The following is a 20,884-nucleotide window of genomic DNA, read 5'->3' as shown; positions in this document are numbered from 1 at the left end:
GTGTGCCCCTCCCCACACGCCACCAGCACAGGCTGCTCGTCACCGTTGACAATCGGAGAATTCCCGACAACTGAACCCGTGGTCATGCTGCCGGCGTCCGCGCTGCCGCCGCGGACGCCGCCGCCGGCGACGGAGGCGATACCGGGCATCGCTGCTGCCGCAGCCGCGGCAGCGACTCCGCCTTCCGTCAGCCGCGCGCCCAGCACCGACGTCGGCCGACTCGTGAACGACATGCTGCCGCCAGCGCTGCCCAGCACCAGTTGCGTTGGCCGCCGCGGAGCAATGGACATGTAGACGCGGCCGTTGAACACACACAGGCGTACGACAATGCCGTACTTGTCATTATCATCGCGTCCGGCAGCGCTGCTAATGCCCAGGTACGCCATCAAGCTACTGCCGCAGTGTGACAGCCCCGGCGGCGACCCCGACGCTGCCGCCGTCGGCCCCAGGCCGCCGCTGAAGCTGACGGGAGCGCTGTCGAGGCCGCCGTTGTTAGTTCCGCCGGCTTCGGAGAAACGACCCATGGGTCGGTAGTTGAAGACGCGAAAGGCGCTGAGGCGGTTGGGCAGTGAGGATGAGCCGCTGTAGTAGCTGGTGGGTGAGAGGGGTTCGCTAGGGGGCGGCGGGGGGGGCGGCACACTGCCATCGCCCGAGTGCTCGGCGGGGGAGTGTATCGCCAGGAAATCCGACGGCTCGGGGGGTTTGACGACAATCCTGTGTGTGACATACATACAATGCAGACCATGGCTGGTGAGGGGTCCTCCGAGGTGCGGTACGGTACGGCAAGGCATGGCAAGGTACGGAGACATTCGGTCGCGGCGGGCAAGGAGGGAGGGAGAGAGGGAGGGAGGGGGGTTTAGGGTTTTACGTGGCCGAACCAAGGAGCAAGCTAAGACTGTGGTCGTTGGCATGCAGTGTCCGCTTCCTGGCCTGCCGTACGTCCCTTCCCTGCTGCCGCACCTTGACGAGCCGTACTGCATGGACGTGGGCAGCATATCCTCATCCCCCCACCAGTACATGTTGGAGTAGCTGGACACCGCCACTGCATGGCGAGCCCCCAGGGACACGGAACGGAACCGGGAAGCACCCAGCCAGCGAACCCTGCTCACGTGGGAGCAGGGAAGGGGGGCGGCGGCGGAGGGGGAGGGGAGGGGAAAAGAGCGGGCAAGGGGGTAAGTTGCCAAGCAGCGGTATGGAGGTCAGGTCGGCCAACCCCACTGACACACAGCACCACTAACTACCAATTACAACAGACAAACCCTCCAACAAGTCCCAGCCCTAGGGGTATATCCCCCGCCCTGTCCTGCTATGGTCAAAACCCCCACAGGGCTGATCCCCCCGCTCTGCTCGCTCTCCGTTCTGTCGAAGGGTGATGTCCTCACCCTCCCGCGAAGCCCCCGGCTCCTCCGGGCCCAACCCACCCCACCCCCCTGCGTGACCTCCGGCTCTCCGGGCCCACCTGTGTATGAGCGGCAGGGATGCGCTCCTGGGCGTCATGGCGGTGCCCTGCGGGCCCCCCACACGGTTACGGTGCACCCACGGGTTCAGGTAGGAGTCACTGCCCCACAGGTACAGCTGCCCCTCACCACACAGCGCAGCGGACACAGTCGCCGCAGCCACGAAGCTGCACGGCGGCAGCCCAGGCACACGGACCGGCGCCGCGCGGTCCACAAAGTCCGGCACACCCAGCGTCTGCGTTGCGTTGCTGCCCCAGGCCCACACGCCGCCCTCGGCGTCCACGGCTAGCGTGTGCCGGTACCCGCAGGCCACAGCGAGCGCGGTGACGCCGGGGTGGAGCTTGGCGGGCGTGGGTGGGAAGGTGAGGCCCTGTTTGACGTCGTCGTGAAGGCCATCAGGGCTGTGGTGGGCGTGGGCGAGCATGGCAGCGGTGTTGGGTAGCGGGTCGCGGTCGGGGTGGTGGTATGTGCGACCCGGGGGTTTGGCCTGGAAGGCGGCGGCGAAGGCGGGGTGGTCCAACAGGGAGGTGGCCGTGGCGGCACCGATACCCAGCCTGCCGTGGCGATTGCTGCCCCAGCACCACACGGAGCCGGTGGAGGTGACTGCGGCGCTGTGGAGTAGACCTGCGGGGGGAAGGGGCAGGGGGCGAGGAGGAGGTGGAGGACGATGGAGGAGGGGGGGTATTGACAAAAGTCCCAAGGGCAGGTGCCGGCACCCCGAGCACCAGCTGTCTGAGTTCAAAGGTGTCGCGGGGGAAAAGGGAGATGCAGAGGGGAGATTGGAAGCCCGGGAAACGTCAGGACCCTGTTGCACGGCCTTCGTGGGTGGGTGGGTGGGTGAGCCATGATGCGGATGCGCTCCAGCCAGGTGGATGAGGGCACCGGGAGGTGAATGATGAAGAGGTGCGAATTAGTCTCTTCCCCTTTTTCAACCCCTAACGGACGCCGGCAGGTCATTGCTGGTTTCCTTGCATATGATTCCTCTCCCCCCCTCCCCCCCCCCTATACACACGTTAAATCCCAAGTGACACGCGCTGGACGGAGGCGGAGGACGAGCTAGAGCAGGTCGCATCAGCCCATCACCCACCTGCCGATATGCACACCACCTCCAGCTGCTCGAAGTCGGGGATGCGGGTGGGCGTGCTTATCCGCACAGCCGGTGAGCCCGGACGGCCGGTGGCCTGGCCCGACGCGTTGTCGCCCCAGCCCATCACCCCGCCGCCCTCCAGCGCCACCAGCGTGTGCAGAGCCCCGCATGCCACGGCCCGCACCGTCACACCGATCTTCAGCCGGTACACCTGCAGCTGCTGCGGCATCTCGCCAGGGCTCGTGAACCGCTGTCCGCCTCCAACCGGGCTGTCCAGCTCGTCGAACTCGCCGTCGGGGTCGATGGCGACGGTGCCGGTGGCGGGGGTGCTGGTGGCGGCTGCGCCGCTTTCGGCAGCGACGGCTGCCGCCGCCGCAGCCATGATGGCCGCCGTCGCGGCGCCCGGCACCGCTAGGCCGGAGGTCACGGATGACGCCGCCGCTGCCAGCACCCGGCTGTCCGCACCTCCACGGAACGACGACGAGTACGACGACGCGGCGGAGGGCAGCCGTGACCGCGAGCTGACGCCGCCGATGCCGCCGCAACCGCTCCCCGGCGAGTGCACCCCCGGCATGGGAAACAAGTTGATCGGCCCCGCAGGACCGCTACTGCCCACCCTCGAACCCGCTCCTCCCACTCCCTTTCCTCCTTCCCCTCGGCCGACGGCGGCGGTGGCGGTGGCTGTGGCGTTGCCCCCACCGCCACCAGCCCCACTTTCGCCCCCACCGCCAGCGTTGCCGTCACCGTCGCCATCGTCCAGCAGCATCAGCCGACGGGAGCTCTGCCGCGGTGTGTTTGACGCAATGATTCCCTGCACCAGGCTCACAGGCAGTGCGGCCTGAAGATCCTCCAGCGATGCCTCAATGGGCGGCTGCACCTCCCGCGGCAGGCTGTAGCTGGCGACGTGCTGGGCGGAGGGCCATCCGCGACCCAGCTGGCCGCGGGAGTCGGAGCCCCACAGGTAAAGGAAGCCCTCCGAGGAAATGGCGACAGCATGGTGAGAGCCTTGGAGAGACAGGAAAAAGGGGTGATAGTGAGGGAGGCGATGTTGGTGCGAAAGTAGGGAGGGTAAGGAGAGGGGTTGGCGTATGGCAGTCGTAGCTACCTTCCTTGAAGATACCCCGGTAGACCTCCTCGTCATGCGGTGGAGAGGACCCCTCCCGTTGGCCTCCACACCACCCCATGAATCAGCCACCAGCCAACAGATCCTCTGGGCCCAGTGCATGTACAACTGGGGCTGATAGGACTCAGTCAACCCGTCCTCTACCGCCAGTGCCCGACGCCGGCGCTCAACCGCACTCCCAGCTAAACGCCACGCCAAGCCTCAGTACCCACGGAGCCCCATATCAAACAGGCCCTGATCCCCCAGCGCACTCCCACCTGCAGCCACAGCGCGGAAGACCACGCCGTTCAGCAGCGCCAGCGGCTGCGGGCTGGTGTACCCGTCCGTCACGTTGCTTCCGCCGCCGATAGCCGCTCCAGGGGAGCTAGACCGCCGGCCGCCGGCCTCGCCGGAGGCGGAGCCACGGGTGCCACCGATGCCGCCGCCAGCGGCACCCGCCTGCACGCCGCCTGTCGCCGCCAGGATCTGCGCCGCCGCCGCTGCGGCGTTGCTAATAGCTGGTGTGCCAAAGGTCCACACCCTCTGCTGGTCGCAGCCTCCTTCCAGAAGCTGCCACAGATCCATGCACCACACCTCCGGGCTGAACCGCACCTCGCCGATGACTCCAGGGGCTGTGGTGATCACCTCGAAGGACCCGCTGGGATCAGGGATGCGGCGGCCGGTCCGGCTGCTGAGGTTGAGCCGGGCGCTGCCCTGCTGCTGGCTACCAGGGGCGCGCTTGGGACGCCGCGGGCGGCCCTTGCCGGGGCTGCGGTTGGGCTTGCCGTTGGAGTTGAGGAGGCCGCGCAGCGGACTGCCGGGCTGACTGCCGCTGCCGCCGATGCCGGGCAACATGAACATGGGCATGAACGGCATATTGCCACGAGAGCCGCGACTGCCGTTGGGGCCCTGGCCGTTGCCGCCGGTCAGGGCGGGTGCGCTGCCGCCAGCCCGATCAACAGCGGTGGCAGTGGCTATTCCCGCGGCGCTGAGGAGTCCAGCGGCTTCCTCCCGAAGCGCCTGAAGCGTGTTGAGAGCTGCCGGACGCTGTACGGCGGTCTCGGCGGAGGCAGCGGCCCCGCCGGCTGCTGCAGTGGCGGCCCCGCGAGGTGTGCTACCCTTGGCGGTGATGGTCGTCGTGCCTGTGGCGGTGACGGTGACGGTGGCGATGGGGGAGGGCCCGGTTGCCGACAAGGTGCTGGACAGTGCGGCGGACGAGCGGGAGCCGCCACCGCTGAGGCGACTGCCACTGCCGCGGCTGGCGACAGCGGCGGTACGGGGTGAAGGTGCACTGGAGGCAGCAGCGCCGCTGGCCGTAGAGGACAGCTTTGGCAGCGCCGGCACTGAGCTCGCAGGGGAGATTGAGCTCGCGCTGGACTTGGCCGACCGCCGTGGCATGAGATCGGGGCTCGGGGATCGCTGGGACTGCGCTGGCAATGAAGCACCGCCACCACCACTTCCAGAAGTAGCAGCACCTTTAGATGTGCGGCTGGGAAGGACCGGGGAGTGCACTGCAAGAGGCTCGATGTCAGCTGGGCGTCCGGTGGCACGCACTGTGCGAGGTATCCCTGCCTTCAGGCTCGGCTTCAGGCCAGGCGTGGCGGAGGTTGCGACCCCGCCAGCACCCCCACGAGTTGGAGCCTTGCTGCCAGCTGCTGCGGGTGTGGGGCTAGGGGAAGCGGGCGGGCTGCGGCGTTGCTGCCGGCTGGGCCCATCGACATGTGGGAGAAGCTTGCCGCCGTTGCCACCGTCGTTCTTTGTGGCTGGATTTTCAGATGCATTTGTTGCAACTGGGGATGTTGGGCTTGGTGATGCATTAGCTAGCGCCTCAGAGGGAGCTTGCGCACCCTGCGCATGCCGTGGAGCCTGGGCCGGGGTGCCGGAACCAGCGGCCTGGACCTTCGAGCCAGAATCCTTTGAGTTAAGGCTTTCGGAGTGGTAATTTTTCCACGGGTCTAGCTTGCTTTGCAGCATTCAAGGTAGAGGTAAATTACTCAACGGAGAACACGTGGCCATGCAAATGCCAATACTATGTAACGAGACACGGATGTGATTTCAACACGCTTTAACGCAGTTTGCATGCAAGAAACAAGGGTGAGGCCTGCTCTAAAATAAAATTACAGCGAGGAGTAGATGTTAGCATGCGATTTTTATTTGCTGTTGATCTATAAAGCCATCAAACTGATAATAATAAGAAGTTGCAATCTACTGTTAGAACGCCTCGAAGGGACTGCACTGTTAGCGGTTGGCAGTTTTTACAGGGGCATTTGCTAAATTGTGACACCAAAACACTAGTTCTTGGCCATTAGACAGTGCATTATATTATTGGTAACCACGTCATGATTATGGGTCGGCTTGGGTGCCTATTTTTCACCTTCAGACACACTCTGACATGAAGCGTTCGAGCGTTGCCGAGCGGCAGCGGGGCAGGGCATTCAAGTTGAAACAGTTAGATGAAGCTGCAGCACGTGAGAAAGCAGAGCAGCGGCAAAAGCTGCAGAGGCGTGTGGAGAGGCGGGCGCTGGAGCACAAGGTGCTACTCGAAACAATTCAGCTTGAAAAGGAGCTAGAAGCAAGGTATGGATAGGCATGGTTTCACGTTAAAGCTTAACCTAACAACATCTTGCTCATTCTTCCGAAACTTGGCCGAAACTTGGTCATCCTGGTAACCGGTTGTCATCAAGAACCCACGGTGTCCTTTCCACCCCGCAAACCAGCTGCCCATGCTTTCACGTCTCCGTCACAAACCCCTAGGCGTTGTCGCCTCTGCGACCTGCTGCGTGCTGAGGCCTGGGGCCTGGGCCATGCCAACTGGACCGAGCGCAAATGCAGCCGCTGCTGGTTGCAGCATGCGGACGAGCTAGCAAGGCAACGCCACAGCGTCCCTGCCACCGCTCGCTCGGGCTCCTCTACAAGAAGGGCCCAGAGCCGCCCTATCGCCGGAACACCCGAGCCCCGTAGGCTCGACCCTCCATCTAGGGACAGGCCTCTCTCTGCAGCGCGGACAGCGGCCGACGGCGGCAGCGGAGACGGGGTTCGGAAAGGGGAGGGCGACCGAGGGGGACTAACCACCTCCCTGGAGGACCTGTTCGGCGGTGTGACACCAGATCGTGTGGACGACCTAATGGCGGCGCTGCGAGCACGGGATGCCGGTCGCCTGGTACAGCTGCTGGACGAAAGGTACGGAGATCTCGTATTGACGAATCGTACATTTGTGTCATATAATCGAGGCGGTGAGCCACTGAGTGATGCTATTGCCCTCGTGGTTGGAGCTGTTGACGGCGGCGATGGTAGTCGTGCTGGCGGCCGCAAGTCCACGTTAAGCCTCTTTAGGTGACCCAAGGGGCGCACCGCCTTTGCCACTCGTATCCCGTATGCGCTGGGAAGAGACTTTTTTTTCTGAAGTGACGCCTTGAAACCGTGTCTTCGCCTTGCTGTGTTCGCAGCGCCCTCGCGCGGCACTTCCATCTGCAGGGGGGACCTTCGGGCAGCTCCCCACCCGCCACCGCCCACCAGCGAGACGTCCATCTGGCGCCGCCGCCAGACTCACCGTACGACGGATGTTACTACTATCATGATGCCGTACTGAGACAGCTGGACGCAGGTACGCTGTGTGCACCTCGACCTCGGCGACGGCTCCCTCTCCTGCCACTCCCCACGCCGCTGCGGTCCCTCCGGGTGCTCCAGGAACCCTTAGTCCCGCAAGCCGCAATGAAAAACACAGCCCTGACCCCTCTGTTCATTTTTAGAATCTCTTAAAGCGTTTGGAGCCCTGGGCTCTGGGCAGGCCGACCTCACGCGGACGAGGACGGCACCACTGACGGGAGCACCACTGACGGGGTGCGCTCAGCGACCAGTTCAGCCACCGCCGGCGCGGGGCCCGACATGGGGCCATCACCAGCTGGCGGCCGCACCAGGGGCCATCACACGGCGAAGGATGCGGCGGAAGCAGCAGGCTCGGAAACCAACGACGACGACGACGATGACGACGGCGATGGCATGGAGGCCTCTCAGCTCATATCGCCCCTCACCCGCCAGCGTAAGGAAGAAGTAACTCAGCGTCAGCCTTCAGCAACTCAGCTCTTAGCCGCGGGGGCGGCCGCGGAAGGAGGCGGCCTCGGTGGCAGCGGCTCCGTGCTCGAGGAGAGCCAGGTCAGCGCACCGGCCTCAGAGCTGAGTTTTGCTTTAGGAGGGCGAGGCGTCGTGGAGGAGTATACGACAGCTGCCCAGCGGCCAGAAGGTGCGGCTGCAGCTCCGCCCCGGGTGCTGGGTCCTCGGGGCGAGGGGTCACGGCCCCGTGGGGCCCCAGAGCGTGTGCACGGCTCCGAGTCCGCACGTGGGCGAGGGGTTGCGGTGAAGGTGGCGGGGTATCGGCCGGAGCTTAGACCGCTGCCCAGCAAGCCGCGGAGGGTGCCTGTCGACGAGGCCGAGCTGGAGGAGGCGCTCCGCGAGGCGGAAAGGGTGGTGGTGTTCGGCGGCACACAGCGCCATCGCAGCGAGGTAGGCCGTGCTGGAAAGTGGGAACTTATGTGCTTGCCGGGTGGGACTGGGCACCGGGGAGGCGTGCCTGGTCGTATGCTGGCACCTGGACACACACAAACACACACACAGCCGTTTGGTCAGGTGGTCGCCGTCCTGGCACATTAATCAGCTGGGGGACTGGACTGGGAACACAACTGCCACACAACAGCCTGCGAGCTGGAGGCCTCCACCCGGCGCGTGCCCCCCTGCATGTTCCCTTTCCTCCTCTTTTCCCGCCAACCAGGCTCTCTTCTACAGCCACCAGCTGCGCACCGCCCTGGCGGACCTGAGGATGCTCCGACGTAAGGCCCGCAAGGCGGAAGCGGTGCACCGACATGGGTTGCGACTGGACACCCGGGACGAGGCGGGTGTGCACCGGATCATCCGGGAGGGCCGCCGGGAGGAGGTGCGAGGGGCGGGGCGCGGTGGGTGGGTGGGTGGGTGGCATAGATGCCAAGGATGCGATCAAATCGCCGAGGCGAGGCGTGAGATCCTGAATCACCATACCTTGTGATGCCGTACTTAGCCTTTCCCTGGCAAAACCACGTCCCCGGCATCCCCCGCCCGCGCAGTTCCCCTCCCCCACCACGCTACGCCGCCTGACCCAGCCAGACAGCTTCTACACGGACCCGCCTCGCCGCGCCCCCAGGTGGCTGGACCACATACACCCGAAGAAACCCGACCCAGCCAGAGCCATAGATCCGGTGGCCTGGAGGCCGCCCTCCGCCAGGCCGCCACCACCCCATCACACACCCGGGCTGCAGTCGGCGGGTGGGTGGCTGCGGCAGGAAGGGGGAAAGGGAGGGCAATAAGGCGGCAGCAACTGCGAAGGAGGGGCATTTAAACCTCCGCCGCATCGCCGTATGAGTCACTCCTGATCCAGCAGCTGTGCTGCTCCAGGCAGACATACACAGCTGGGACCTGGGTTCGGACCCCTGGGCTTTCCGCGCTTGCTTACGGTCCTGTTCTGGAGCGCGAACCGTACTTGGCTGGGCCACCAGTGAGGGAGACGACTGAGTGCCTCCCGGATGACCTGCTGCAGCAGCGGGCCGGCATATGGATGGCCCCTTGAGCTCAGGGTGGGTGGGCAAGCCTGTCCGCAGCGCAATTCAATCCCCGGGGCCCGCCCCACCTGTTGCAGGTGACTGGATGGAGTACCGCTACGACTGGGACCTGGCTCGCATTCGTTCCATGAAGGTGGAGGACTATCGCTCGGTACTGCGCAGGGAGAGGGCGTTTCGGAGCGCCTGGGCGGAGATGCAGGTAGGTGCCTGGGGGGTGTCCATGTACGTGCGGGTGGGTGCGGAGGGGTATTGGCGGGGAAGAGAAAACGGCTGACGGGTGGGGTCGGGGACAGCAGCAGATAGGTGCGGATAGGTGCCAGCGAGCTTTACCTGTACGTACGGCATTGAAGTGAGCTGGCACGCAGGCAGTCGAGTAGTCTTGTCCTGGGTCAGGGCCCTATACCTTGATTTTTCCTGTGATATCACACCTGGACCGCTGTTCGAGAGCAGTAATCCGGATGATCTCACGTCCAAATGAACTCACGCCACACGGGCCTGTGCGCAGGTGCTGTCAGGTTTGGAGCGGCCGGGGAAGCAAGAGCACGGGGCTCAGGATGCTACAAATGCCAGCGACGGTATCCATCTCCCGGCTGCGTGATGGCACCCGGCGGCGCAGCAGCTGTCCCTGCACTGCACTGCTTCCCCTCCTGTCCCTGGAGCGTTGCCGCTTTGCGAGAGCCCTGGGGCGACAACCCGCCATAAGGCGGCCGCGTCACAATCGACTGGAGCCATTGGCGCGGCACGATGGCGTGGGAAGTCTGACATTTCATGCTGGACCATGTTGTAAGGGCGAGGGTGACATAATAAGAACTACTGATTGCCATGCGGCTCACAAGGTCGATGTCGGCGATAGTTGGGCATAAGGCTTTTGCCGTATAGCTAAAGCACAGGTTGGGGGACTTGGCGCTGGATAGAAAAGCCAGCAACCCGACTCCAGGAACAGGACAAGCGAAGCTGGAAGCCCTCGCTGGAGCAGCTTATCGCGCCTCATGTTGCCTATGCTCCCGCGGATGCGGATCCTTACCCATGGCGTCCTAAGGGTCCCTTCGTTGTCGTGCGTGTGGTGCGTATCCTGTGTTGTCAGGGGAGTGCTGGGTGCGCAAGTAGATGACATAGGAAGATGGTGAGAGGGGAATGGAGCGATAGAGGAGCGGACCCAGGAAGCCAGACCTGCCTGGCTTCCTGGACCGGGCGGCCGGCTGTTAGTTGGGTGATTGGTTGGCCATTCGTCGGTAGTGGGGGGAGGGCATCCATGCTCAGGTCCGGCGTGTGTCAGCACGTATGCAGCCTTGGCTTATAGGACTGTATCGTGTCGTCAGGAGACCCCCTAAGGCACCATCCACGTTCGTTGGGTCCCTGTAAGCCTCCTAGGTCTTGCAGCCGCGGTTGAGACTCAATACATTACCACGACGTGTGCTAAATAGCTGAACTAAGCAAAGTCGATCTGGATGGCCGACCTGCGTTGCTTTTGGGTCAGTTTTGAGTCGTGTGTGCTGCATGCCAATAGATTAGCCATGGCGATGCTTGGTAACGATAGCGAACCTATCTTCATGGGCTTTGGGCACGTGACCAATTCTTTCTCCGTGGAGTATTCGAGAATGGTAGTACGTAAGCGCACTCGCAGGTTACAGGTTGCTTTACTTTGAGGCTGTCGGTATGCTGCGCGTCATGCTGCGCATTGTACAGCATCTCTCAGGTTCATGCTGCCTATGCAGTGCGGGATTCTCGAAAACCGTAGCCAAACTAACTACTTACATGTTGCAGGCACGCCCAGAATTTGATGCCCTCTATACAAAGCAGCTGTCTCTTCGGATTCTAACTTTGGAAAGGGCAACTGTTACGCTATAATCCTTGCTTATGCTTTTGGTTATAATTTAATGTGTACAAATGAGCGGAAAGGCTGCCCAGAAGGGATGGGCAGCTGGCGTGGTGGTAACCACAAGTGGCCTGGCAAAAGGGGAGAAAAGCGAGGCACAGAGAAAAATAAAACAAGCTGGAGGAGGTGTGTCATAATGGGCTATGGTGTTCCGCCTTCGTTGAGGACCATACCGAGTTACTGAAGCTGTCTGTCGATTACCTCCCCGACAACAGACTACTCGCCGAACCTTTCAAGGCGCTGTACTCATGTACTCACACGGCCTGGGACAGATAGTCAGAAACTTGACGCTATTCGCAGCAACCCGCAACTCTGGCCTCAGGCCATAATCGGTTTGGACTGGCTGGCAGCTTGCGAACAGCAGGCGAAATGCCTGCCCCCTGGACAATTTGCTATAGGCCAACGTGTAAGCGCTCCACTCACATGTCTGGGACGTTCGTCCGTGCGGGCAGTCCACGTTCCGGGCTGAAATGTGCAAGTGACTGCCGATTGCAGGGCCCGGAGGTCAGAAAACCGCTGAGCAACCGACAGCAGCCTGTAGGCACCCAGCATCCGCAAAGCCAAGCTACCTTCGGGGGCAGTGCATGCTATGGGCACACGCAAAATCCCGTCGCCACAACTACCAAAACTGCAACCGCGGCGCGCTTGGCAGCAAATCCCACGGTTTCCGTCCGGACTGCTGACCTCCGCCCGCCACTGGCACCCACAGCCACGCCGTGGGTCCTCCAGCCGGCCAGCTTTGTCAAGCATGAGGTTCCGGTCACTGCAGCCAAGCCGCCAGGGCCCTGGCAGCCTCCTGTTGCCCCTGATGTCGCGGCTGTCCCGCCAGCCGTGCCCGCACCTGCACCCGCCACAACGGCCCAAAAGCCAGCACCCTGGCGGGTCCACTTCAGCCAGGTGGAGGAGGATCCTTTCCTCGCCTTCCATGCCGCAGCCCCAGCTACCGGAGTGGCGGAGGTGGCCCGGCGTCCCTGGCGGGTGCGGGTGTCTTCCGTCCCCGAGGACGCGCCACCGGCCCGGGGTACCGCGGGCATGCCCAAGTCAGCAGCTGGTGGGCCCAGCGGTGATCAGGATGAGCTGGCCGAGCCGCCGCAGCTAACGGAGGACGATGGCGGCGCCGGCGGCGCGCCACCGCAGGCGAAACCGTGGCATATACGGCACCTTGAAGAGGCGTCGGCCGATGACGTGGGGCTCCCAGCGGCCCTGCAGCCGCGGGCAGCCGGTATCGCCACTGCGGCTGCACCTGTGAACCTCATGGGAGCCACGCGCAGCACCGCCTCCGGTTCCGCCGCCACCGCCACCGCCATCACGGCTGATAGTACCTCCCGAGGGGGCCCTGTGGCGGGTGGACCTGCAGAGACCGGCCCTGCGGGAAACCGCTGGGTGCAGCAGAATAGCAGCAGCCAGTCAGGTGGGCTGGTGATCCGCCACCCAGCCGCGATGGCTCTTTTCGAGGCGCTGGCCTCACCGCGATCGTCTCAGGGCTCAGTCCTAAGTAACCTACCGCCACCGACTGCACCAACTGCACCGGTTGATCCACGGGCAGCTGCGGTCACATCGGGCTTGGGCACGGAACGTTCCTCGGAGCCTGCTGTGTCCCCGGCGGCCCGAATGGCATACGCAAGCGACGTGCAGGTTCAAGCCGGGACAACCGCGGGTCCAGGTGCGAGTAGGCCGCCTGCGACGGCCACGGGCCACACCATGAGTGTCCCCGGCGGCCGGACCGGTGCGCCTATGACAGCTGGAGGCCGCGACGGCGTACCTGTTGGCGCAGGGGGCACGAGGGCAGCACGGACGGGTGGGACCGGGCTGGGGCCGCTGGGTGGTGTCTTCGCACAGACAGAGGACGAGGAGGCGGAGGTGCCCTTTCCTTCGCTGACACAACTAGCGGAGGACCTTCAGGCTTTGCGTCAGGATTTTGTGGTTATGCCAAGTGCGGGGCAGGCAGCCCAACCGCAGCGTCCGGCAGCGACACAGTCACCGCCGCCGCTGCAGCAGCAGGAGGTGCACCTTACTGGCTACACATCGCCGCCTGCACCAGGGGAGCCAGGGCTCCCAGGCCCTGCAGCTAGAGCTGGTACGGCAGAGTGGCAACCGTCTTGTAGCAACAACATAAGCGGTAGGGGTAGTGACGGAGAAGATGCCAGGGCTATCCCAAATGAGAAGCAGTTGCGGGAGGAGCTGCCGGGTAAGCGCTATGGCCAGGGCCTAGCGCAGCGGCACCCGGATACCAGCAGTGCTTGTGCTGCTGTTGCACATGGGGCCATGGGCCCAGGGGACGCTGAGGCATCGGGGTGGTGGGCTCCACCCCTGTCGCAGCTGGTTGCGGAGCTGCGGGACGCGAGGCAGGGCCTGGGGACGAGGCCGGCCGCTGTGGAAGCAAGACCCGGGGTGCACGATGGCGCGCGGCCAGCTCTGGCGCCGGACGGCCCTGCGGCTGGAACGCGTTTGAGCGGCGTGGATGTGCGATCCGAGCAACACCAGCAGTGTGCTGCTCACCACGCCATTTGGGCTACGGATGGGGCTGATCGGGAGGAGCACGATGCATGGGTGAGGCCCCAGGCGAGGCCCGGCGAGCAGCTGCCAGGCCCAGCATACGCGTACTACAGGGCGCCGCCGCTACCGTTTTCTCTCCAAGCCGCCGGTTCCATTGGGGCTGCAGGACAGCGGACGGAACCTTCCCTTGGGGCCCCCGTCCGGGGTGCGGGCGGTACCGGCCAAGGGGCTGACGAGGAAGAGGAGGAGCAGCACGGGGCAGACGCGGAGCCAGGCCCTATGACACAGATGATCGAGGGGCTGCGGGAGGCGAGGGAGGGCCTGCGGATGGGCTGCGGCGGGAACACAGAGGGGCATGCTCCCCAGGCGGTAGGCCGGCCGCAAGATGACTCCTCACCCCTTATGCCGCCGTCACCGTCGCTGCCATTGCGCACCACCCATGAAGGGCCAGACGCAGGCGTGGGTGGAAGGGTAGATGCAGGAGTGGCATGGCGTGTCCCGCAGCACAACGCCAGCCCTCCCACGCTCGCCGAGCTATGGGGCCGCAGCGATGGCGAAAGCCATCCCCTCAACGACACTCGTCTCGCACCGGTGGCGCGGGAGGATTGCGGCCGCCCACTGTTTGCCTGGGATGCCGCAGGCCAAGCTGCGGCGCCGTTTGCACCGCCACTGGCAGCGACAAAGGAGGGGTTGGTTGTACGGCCCGCTCGTTACCTTTCTTCTCCGGAAGCTGGGTTCGCGCTTGGCCCGAAGCGCGAAGCACCGGGGGCACCAGCGGCTGCTGCCCCTGTCCCTGCCGCAGTCGTAACGGGGCCCGTCCGTGGTAGTGAGCAGGCGGCGCGGCCATGGATGTCCAACAGCACCAGCGACACCAACCGCACGGATATCGCCGAGGAGCCGTCCCTGACGCAGCTCATTGAGGGGATGCGGGAGGCGCGTCAGGAGCTGCGGGCCCCCGGGCTGGATGCGGAATCACCGACGCGATCGACGAGGGCTGGCGATAGTGGCGGCAGCTGTGGCCTTCCGGAGCCCTATGACCCCAGTCACGCAGCCGTCCCAGTGGCGGCCGCGGGACACGCTCGCTCTCCAAACATCTGTGCGGCACCGGCAGCACTGCGGCCATTGCACCCGGCGCCGGCCGGCGCAGTTGCGGGGACAGGACTGCAGCTTCCTCTGGAGAGGTCCAGGGAGGGAGATCTCAGGGCGGGCTGCCTTGCCAGCGAAGACGTCATGGGCGCAGGCGGCAGCGATGACGACATCAGCTTTTCCCAACTTGTCCGTCTGTTGCAGCAGCAGAAGCTCAGCCGTGGCGCACGCGACGACGTAGCCACATCTGTAGCGCAGCCTGAGTCTGGGGAGCTGAGGACCGCTGAGGGTATCCACGAGGGGATCGCTGAGGGCAGTAACGCGAATCAGCTGCCCGTTGGGGATGCTGATGGACGCACCAGCCCACAGGATGCCGGCGGCCTTGACAACGGGGCCTTCCGTGGCTCTAATTCGTCCATGCTGCACATTCACGGCGGCTCTCACCACCTTGGTGGCCGGAGGGACATCCACCATCAGCATGACGCCCTGCTTTCCGACGACCAACGCAATCACCATCAAGCTCAAGGCAACGAAATCAACGCCGAGGGCGGCATGGAATGGGAGCGTGGCCCGGAGATGTCGCTGCAGCATGGGCTGGGTTCCGGACCACCAGTTCGGGCAATACCTCCTACGATGCCAGGCTCAGCTGCGGGGAGCCTTACGCGTAGTGCGGCTGCGACAGCGGCGCCGCCGTCGCCGCTCCGGGACGACGGCTTGAGTGCGGACGCGGCGGACGTCCCTGCGGCAGTGTCGTCCATGCAGCAGCGGCAGCAGCATCCCGGCAGCAATGACGGGTTGGGTGTTGCGGGAGGACTGCGCCCGGCGGGCGGTGCTTCCTGCGCCTTCGGCATCGCACAAGCAGCCGCTGCCGCTACGCCCGGTATGCTGAGGACGGAACCCCCGGTGACGGGAATGGGGACTGACCAAGGGGAGACCGGGGCGCCGTCCGACAGCCTAGGGACGCCTAGTCCCAGTCCGGGATCAGACCTGCGTCCCGCGGCACTTCTGCGCCGCTTTGGACCGTCACCGCTGTCACCACATGGCGCAGTCTTGACGCCAGTTAGGAGCTGTACAAATACAGCCGGCGAAGGGGCGGAAGTGGAGGGAAGAGAAGGCGGCCGCCTCCCCGGCATGTCAGGCTTCCAAGGTGAAGGTTCCGACAGCGTCACAGCAGCATCAGGAGCGGGAACATCACCCTCGGGACTCGGCTGCTCGCCGCCTATGCGTCCCGATGACACAGCTGGGCCCCCTGCCGACCCGCATCGTGGTGGCGGTGAGGGCGGTGGAGTGGACCCCTTTCTGACACCCGCGCCGTCTACGTCGGATTTTAGCTTCGGCGCCGGCCAGCGCAGCAGGCGGCGATGCGCCGGCAGCAGCGGCGCCAGCGCGGAGGACAGTGTCGTCCTCCACGGCGGCGACAGCAAGGGTGCCGGCAGGGCTCCTAAGCCCGCCGCTCGGAAGATGGACTCCCGCACGCCCACGCTGCTGTCCACGCAGGGCAGGCGCAAACAGCGGCAGCCCCGGCGCTCCACACCAATTGCCATGAAGGCACCGCTACCCCCATCACCATCACCCCTACCCGGGCAGGTGGCACCACCTGAGCTGACCTCTACACAGGAGCTAACGGCCTGCGGCGCAGTGTCCTCGTCGACGTCCGCTGCGGCCGTGGGGACTGATCAGCCAGCCGGTGACTTCACAGCTGCATTGGCGGGGCCGCCCAGCGAGAAACATGGAGCCGCCGCAGGTGCAGCCCAGACAATGCAGCCTCCTCGTTGCAAACTGGAACCCGAAGACCAAGGCGCCGCCCCTGGCTTCAGTTTCCAGGCATGTCATCAGCCGCAGGGGAAATCCGCAGCGACGTCAGGAGAGGTGGCTGGCGCCCCACCGCCGCCACTACCAACGCCACCAGCTTCAGCCGCCACGTCCCTGCCATCCAACCGGATCCGAAACCCTAACCCTCAAAGCCTGAGCTACAGCCAGCTCGCCCCAAGCCACAACAGTAACCATATTGGCGTGAATCTTAGGCAGAGCTTCCTTCCAACCTACCAGGGCCAGAGTCGAAACAGTCAGGCTTCGGTACTCGGCCAGAGCCAGGGTGGGGGCCTCATGGCCCTACTGCGCTCGACAGCACTCAGCCAGGGGCCCCAGCACGGCGGCTGCAACCACCAGAGCCAGGGCTATAGCCAGGTCATGAGCTCTATGTTGACAGTTTCTCAGGCCCGAAGCTCCGACGGCCCAATTGTCAGTCTGCCTGTTTTGAAGCCGGAGGAGATTCGGCTGCGCACGTCGCAAATGCCCTGGGCGACCCGCCCCCATGCATGGGGGTTGGCCAGCCAGAGAACGGCTACGCGCGGTAGCTGGGGCGGCTGCTCGGGGGTCCAGGAGGAGCCGTCGGCCCAGGGAGGCAACCCGGTTGCAAGCGGCGGTTTGGATGCGATGCCGGTCACTCCCGGACCCTGGCTGGGCGGCGAAGACAGCGACGACGAACCGCTGGACGTGGATGCACTGGTGGCAGCAGGCAGGGCAGCGGCGGGGCTACACACGCCGCCTCCTGCTGCGACAGCAGCAGCAGCGGGGTTAAGGGGTGAGATGAGTTGTGCAGAGATGCAGTGGGCTGGCGGCCCAGGGGTCGCCGTGGAGGCCACAATGCAGCAACCGCCAACCCTGTCCGGTGATGCAGCGGAACTTAACAGCAGGACGCATGCGTATGGAGCGCCGCCCGCTGTTGCTGCTGGGGACCTGGCGTCACGGCAAAACCTGCATGAACTCTCTGGGGGCTCCGCCGCCGCACCAGCCGCCGCCAGCACCACGATGCAGGACGTGGCTGCGGCCGCCGCACAGGTGCTGCCCTCCAGTTCCCAATCACCGTCGCGATCGCAATCCTTGCCGCAGCCACAGCCACAGCACCAGGTTGAAGGTCTGACGGTCGAGCAGTCCGGCCGTCCGCCAAGCGGCGCGCCTTTCCCGACGCCGTCTCTTGCCGAGACTACAGCAGGTTTGTGTGCCTTGGACCTGGCTGACGATTCCGTGCCCGCTGGCGCCTCGGGGCCGAGCCCACACATCAGTGGCAGCCAGGGACCCGGGGGAGGTCTGCTTGCAGCGGGGCGTCACGGACTCCGCTGTCACCGGCACCAGCAGGAGGAGGAGAAAGGGGAGGAGAGAGAGCCGCCCTTGAAAGAAGGGGCCAGCTGCGGTGGCCGCCAGCGAGACAGCGCCGCGAGCGCCGTTGGGGGCCTGCTGGAGGGCGCAGTAGTCATCATCGACCGCTGCCTTCCTCGAGAGCAGGCTGAAACGTGAGCAGCGGCCGCGACGTTGTGAGAAAAGCGCTGTGCAAAACCCATGACAAGAAAGGGGTAATAGGATTGGGAATGCCCTCCCTCCTCAAGGAGGCAAGGGAATGGCGGAACGGGAAGGAAGGCAGTACAGCCCCCGACGCGCTTTTGTCCTCAGTGCAGTTTATGGGGTGATATGGGGCCTTATGTCTGCCTCGTTGCTAGGTACAGGAAACCTGCCTGTACTCCGCACGAGGGATGAGTGAATCGACGGTCGAGCTCGTCGTGTTGCTGTGCGAGGTCACACGTTCTGTTTGCCGCCCCGTCTTGTCCCCTGCTGCGCCGTGCTCCGCAACACTGTAGGTGCACCGCTGCGGTGGAGGCGCTAGGTGGCCACATCAGCACCGCAACGCACCTGGGCTGCGGGGCCACAGCCGTTGTGTGTGAGCACTCCCGTGCGAGTCGCTGGCTGGCATGGGGGGCACATTTGCTGTCGCCCCGCTCACTAACCAGGTACGGCCAGCTGACTGGGAACCCTGAACCCTCCAAACCCTTCACATACCGACCCCACTTCTGCAGTGCTCTCGGCCACCGCAAACTGCGCCACACATACAAGTCCTTTTGTATTGAGGTGCACTGCTCCGCCCAAGGTTGCGTGCATTTGTGTGTCGTGTAACGCTTGTCGTAAAGCTGCCATGTGCCGGTCACCCTTAATTGGCCCTAACTGCCTTAACTGGAGCTGCAAGAGACTACCATTCTTTTGCTCACGAGTAAAGCGGCGGTGGCCACGCCGCCACAGTCGCATCAGTGGGTTGCACCACTTTGTGACTTGGCTGTCCGCATGGCCGTATCTTACTCGCACACGCCACGTTGCATGCATGTGTCGGCTCCGGCAAAGACATAATCACGCCCTGTTTTGAACCCGCTGCCCCAGGTTGGCGGGCGCGCCGTTGGCGGGAGAGTCCCTGCGAGGGGAGGACATCCCAGTTGTAGGGGGTCCCGGAAGCAGCGGCGAACACGGGGAAAGGGGTACTGTTGACCTGCTGTGCCTGTCACGTGGCATTGCAAACGCCCTGCTGCGGGTGCTGGATGATCCCACTCCAGACGCTGAGGGGCCCAACAGTCGTTGCCGCCCGTTGTCGGATGCAGCGCTGCACGGCGGCGGTGCAGATCAGTTGACGGCGGCGACAGGCGGCGGCGATGTCGGGGAGGCAATGCCGGTGGAGGACCCCTGGCCAACCCCAGAAGCCCGGCGGCAGTTCCTCATGGGCCTCAAGGCGTTCGAGGCAGCAGCGGGCACGCAGCTGCAAGGTGAGGCTACACATGTGCATGCATGCGTGTTTAAGTTGTTGGTTTGTTATTTCTCGTTGCTGCTTGATATACGTTAGTTACTGGTAGACGCTGGGTTATGTGGCGCAGATCGCCTGGCTTTCCGACAGGCTGCTCGATCTGTTCTCTATGGCCCACCTGGGGCCTTCCCTGCAGGCTTGGGCCTGGCCGGCGACCAGCCCAGTACTCTGCAACCAGTGGCCCCCCGGGTGCTGCTGGAAAATCTGGTGTGGCAGCTGACGGAGCCGCCACACCGAGCGCAAGCCATCGACGGGAGCCCTGCAATGGGCTCGGACGAGGAGCCCTACGCCGGCTTGGATGGAAGCGCTGACACGGAGGCGGCTTGGGACGAACAGACCGGCGCGTTCAGGCAGGCACCCAGCCAAGAAGCGGGCTCGCGTTGGGGCGAAGGCTGCAGCGCAAGGCCCATTAGCACTGAGCAATTGTTTTCCTGCGGCCGGGCTCCAATGGCGCGGGGAGGATCACGGCCTGTGGGCCCTGCGGACCTTGACGCCGTGGTGTTCACGGTGAGTTGGTTCCTGGCGGATGTTATGGGAACAGGTTGCAGTTCCAGCAAGGCGGGTCCTGGGACCGCATGTGCAGCAACAGAGAGTTGCGGTCTATGCCAGTTGCATTGCTTTACACCGCTTTCGTGCATGCAACCTGGCGTACTCATGGTGGGCCCTGACCAACACACATCCATGAATGGATGAATGACCATACAGTACATCCAGCTGGTTCGCTTAGGGTTTTCCACACTCCGACGCTGCACAGGCCAGCAAGTTACTCCCTTGCCTAGCATTCCAAAGGGAACACATTAGGCACGGCCTGCGATCTGGGTCAGGATAAAGGTCATCGAGGGGACTAAGCAAAGCATGGTCATCCCTGCAAGCCAGCTACCGCGAAGGCCCCACCCCGCATACGGCTCTATTCTCGGTAAGACCTGGCTGTTTCAGCCAAGTTAGGCAGCTCAGAGTTCCTGCAGTGAGGCCAGAACACATAATGCTTCGTCCTAATGAAGCATATTACCTTACCACGGAAAATGACGCAATTCTGTGATTGCTGGTTTTTACCCCCGCAGGGCTCCCGGCTGACCCTACTGCTGCCGCAAGATCAGCATGGCCTGCTGGGCCACCACGCCATCACGGTCACACAGCAGGGCCGTTCTCCACGAGACGTTTTGCAGCTCACCACTGGCCACAGACTCATAGACCACACAGATCCTGGTGACGGTCGCAGAAGTGGTCGCCGGGGGACAGCTAAAGCAGCCATCGGATTTCACGGCGGTGGTGGCAGTGGAGGTATTACAACACGGGAGCTACTATCCGCAATCCACCGCTACTATGCGGAAAGCATGGCGCCGATGGAAATGGCAGCTGCCATGGGCAGCCACCCGGCGCTCCGTCGGGAGCTGCAGGTGTCCTGGCAGCAGCGCGTGGCCGTGCCGCGGTCAGCGTTGTTGGGGCGGAAGGTGGTGCTCTCCGGGCTGCGGCGCTGCACCCTGGCGGGTTCGCTAGCTGTCTACGAGCCGAACCTTATTGGGTGAAAAGATGCGTCACCATTGCTGTCGTCGCTGGTGGTGAAGGTGATGCGG

At 64.3% G+C, this 20,884-nt stretch overlaps 3 protein-coding genes across 3 annotated transcripts in view; 2 read left to right on the top strand and 1 right to left on the bottom strand.

Annotated features, from left to right (window-relative positions):
- Window positions 1-5,620, bottom strand: part of VOLCADRAFT_86667 (uncharacterized protein) — a gene marked incomplete at both ends in the record, with an annotated part of 26,467 nt that extends 20,847 nt beyond the window's left edge. The window contains 6 exons of the mRNA XM_002946365.1: window positions 24-591; window positions 961-1,101; window positions 1,460-2,081; window positions 2,545-3,549; window positions 3,925-5,301; window positions 5,494-5,620. Coding sequence (XP_002946411.1) covers window positions 24-591; window positions 961-1,101; window positions 1,460-2,081; window positions 2,545-3,549; window positions 3,925-5,301; window positions 5,494-5,620 — 3,840 coding nt within the window. The remainder of the gene's footprint in view (window positions 1-23; window positions 592-960; window positions 1,102-1,459; window positions 2,082-2,544; window positions 3,550-3,924; window positions 5,302-5,493) is intronic.
- Window positions 5,621-6,038: 418 nt separating this feature from the next.
- VOLCADRAFT_115981 (uncharacterized protein) lies at window positions 6,039-9,829 on the top strand (the record flags this gene model as incomplete). The annotated part of the gene is made up of 9 exons (XM_002946530.1): window positions 6,039-6,223; window positions 6,401-6,826; window positions 7,093-7,250; window positions 7,497-7,886; window positions 7,956-8,146; window positions 8,412-8,573; window positions 8,740-8,938; window positions 9,309-9,430; window positions 9,737-9,829. The coding sequence occupies 9 exons, from the start codon at window positions 6,039-6,041 to the stop codon at window positions 9,827-9,829; spliced, it is 1,926 nt and encodes a 641-aa protein (XP_002946576.1).
- Window positions 9,830-11,118: 1,289 nt separating this feature from the next.
- Window positions 11,119-20,836, top strand: VOLCADRAFT_115980 (uncharacterized protein; the record flags this gene model as incomplete). Its single annotated transcript, XM_002946529.1, has 7 exons — window positions 11,119-11,233; window positions 11,323-11,513; window positions 11,837-17,982; window positions 18,325-18,474; window positions 18,896-19,272; window positions 19,447-19,817; window positions 20,372-20,836. The coding sequence occupies 7 exons, from the start codon at window positions 11,119-11,121 to the stop codon at window positions 20,834-20,836; spliced, it is 7,815 nt and encodes a 2,604-aa protein (XP_002946575.1).
- Window positions 20,837-20,884: the final 48 nt, after the last annotated feature.

This window comes from Volvox carteri (assembly GCF_000143455.1).
Source record: "Volvox carteri f. nagariensis unplaced genomic scaffold VOLCAscaffold_3, whole genome shotgun sequence".
NCBI classification, from domain to species: Eukaryota; Viridiplantae; Chlorophyta; class Chlorophyceae; order Chlamydomonadales; family Volvocaceae; genus Volvox; species Volvox carteri.
Note: the sequence above shows the minus strand (reverse complement) of the source record. Positions and strands in the feature narration are given on the sequence as shown.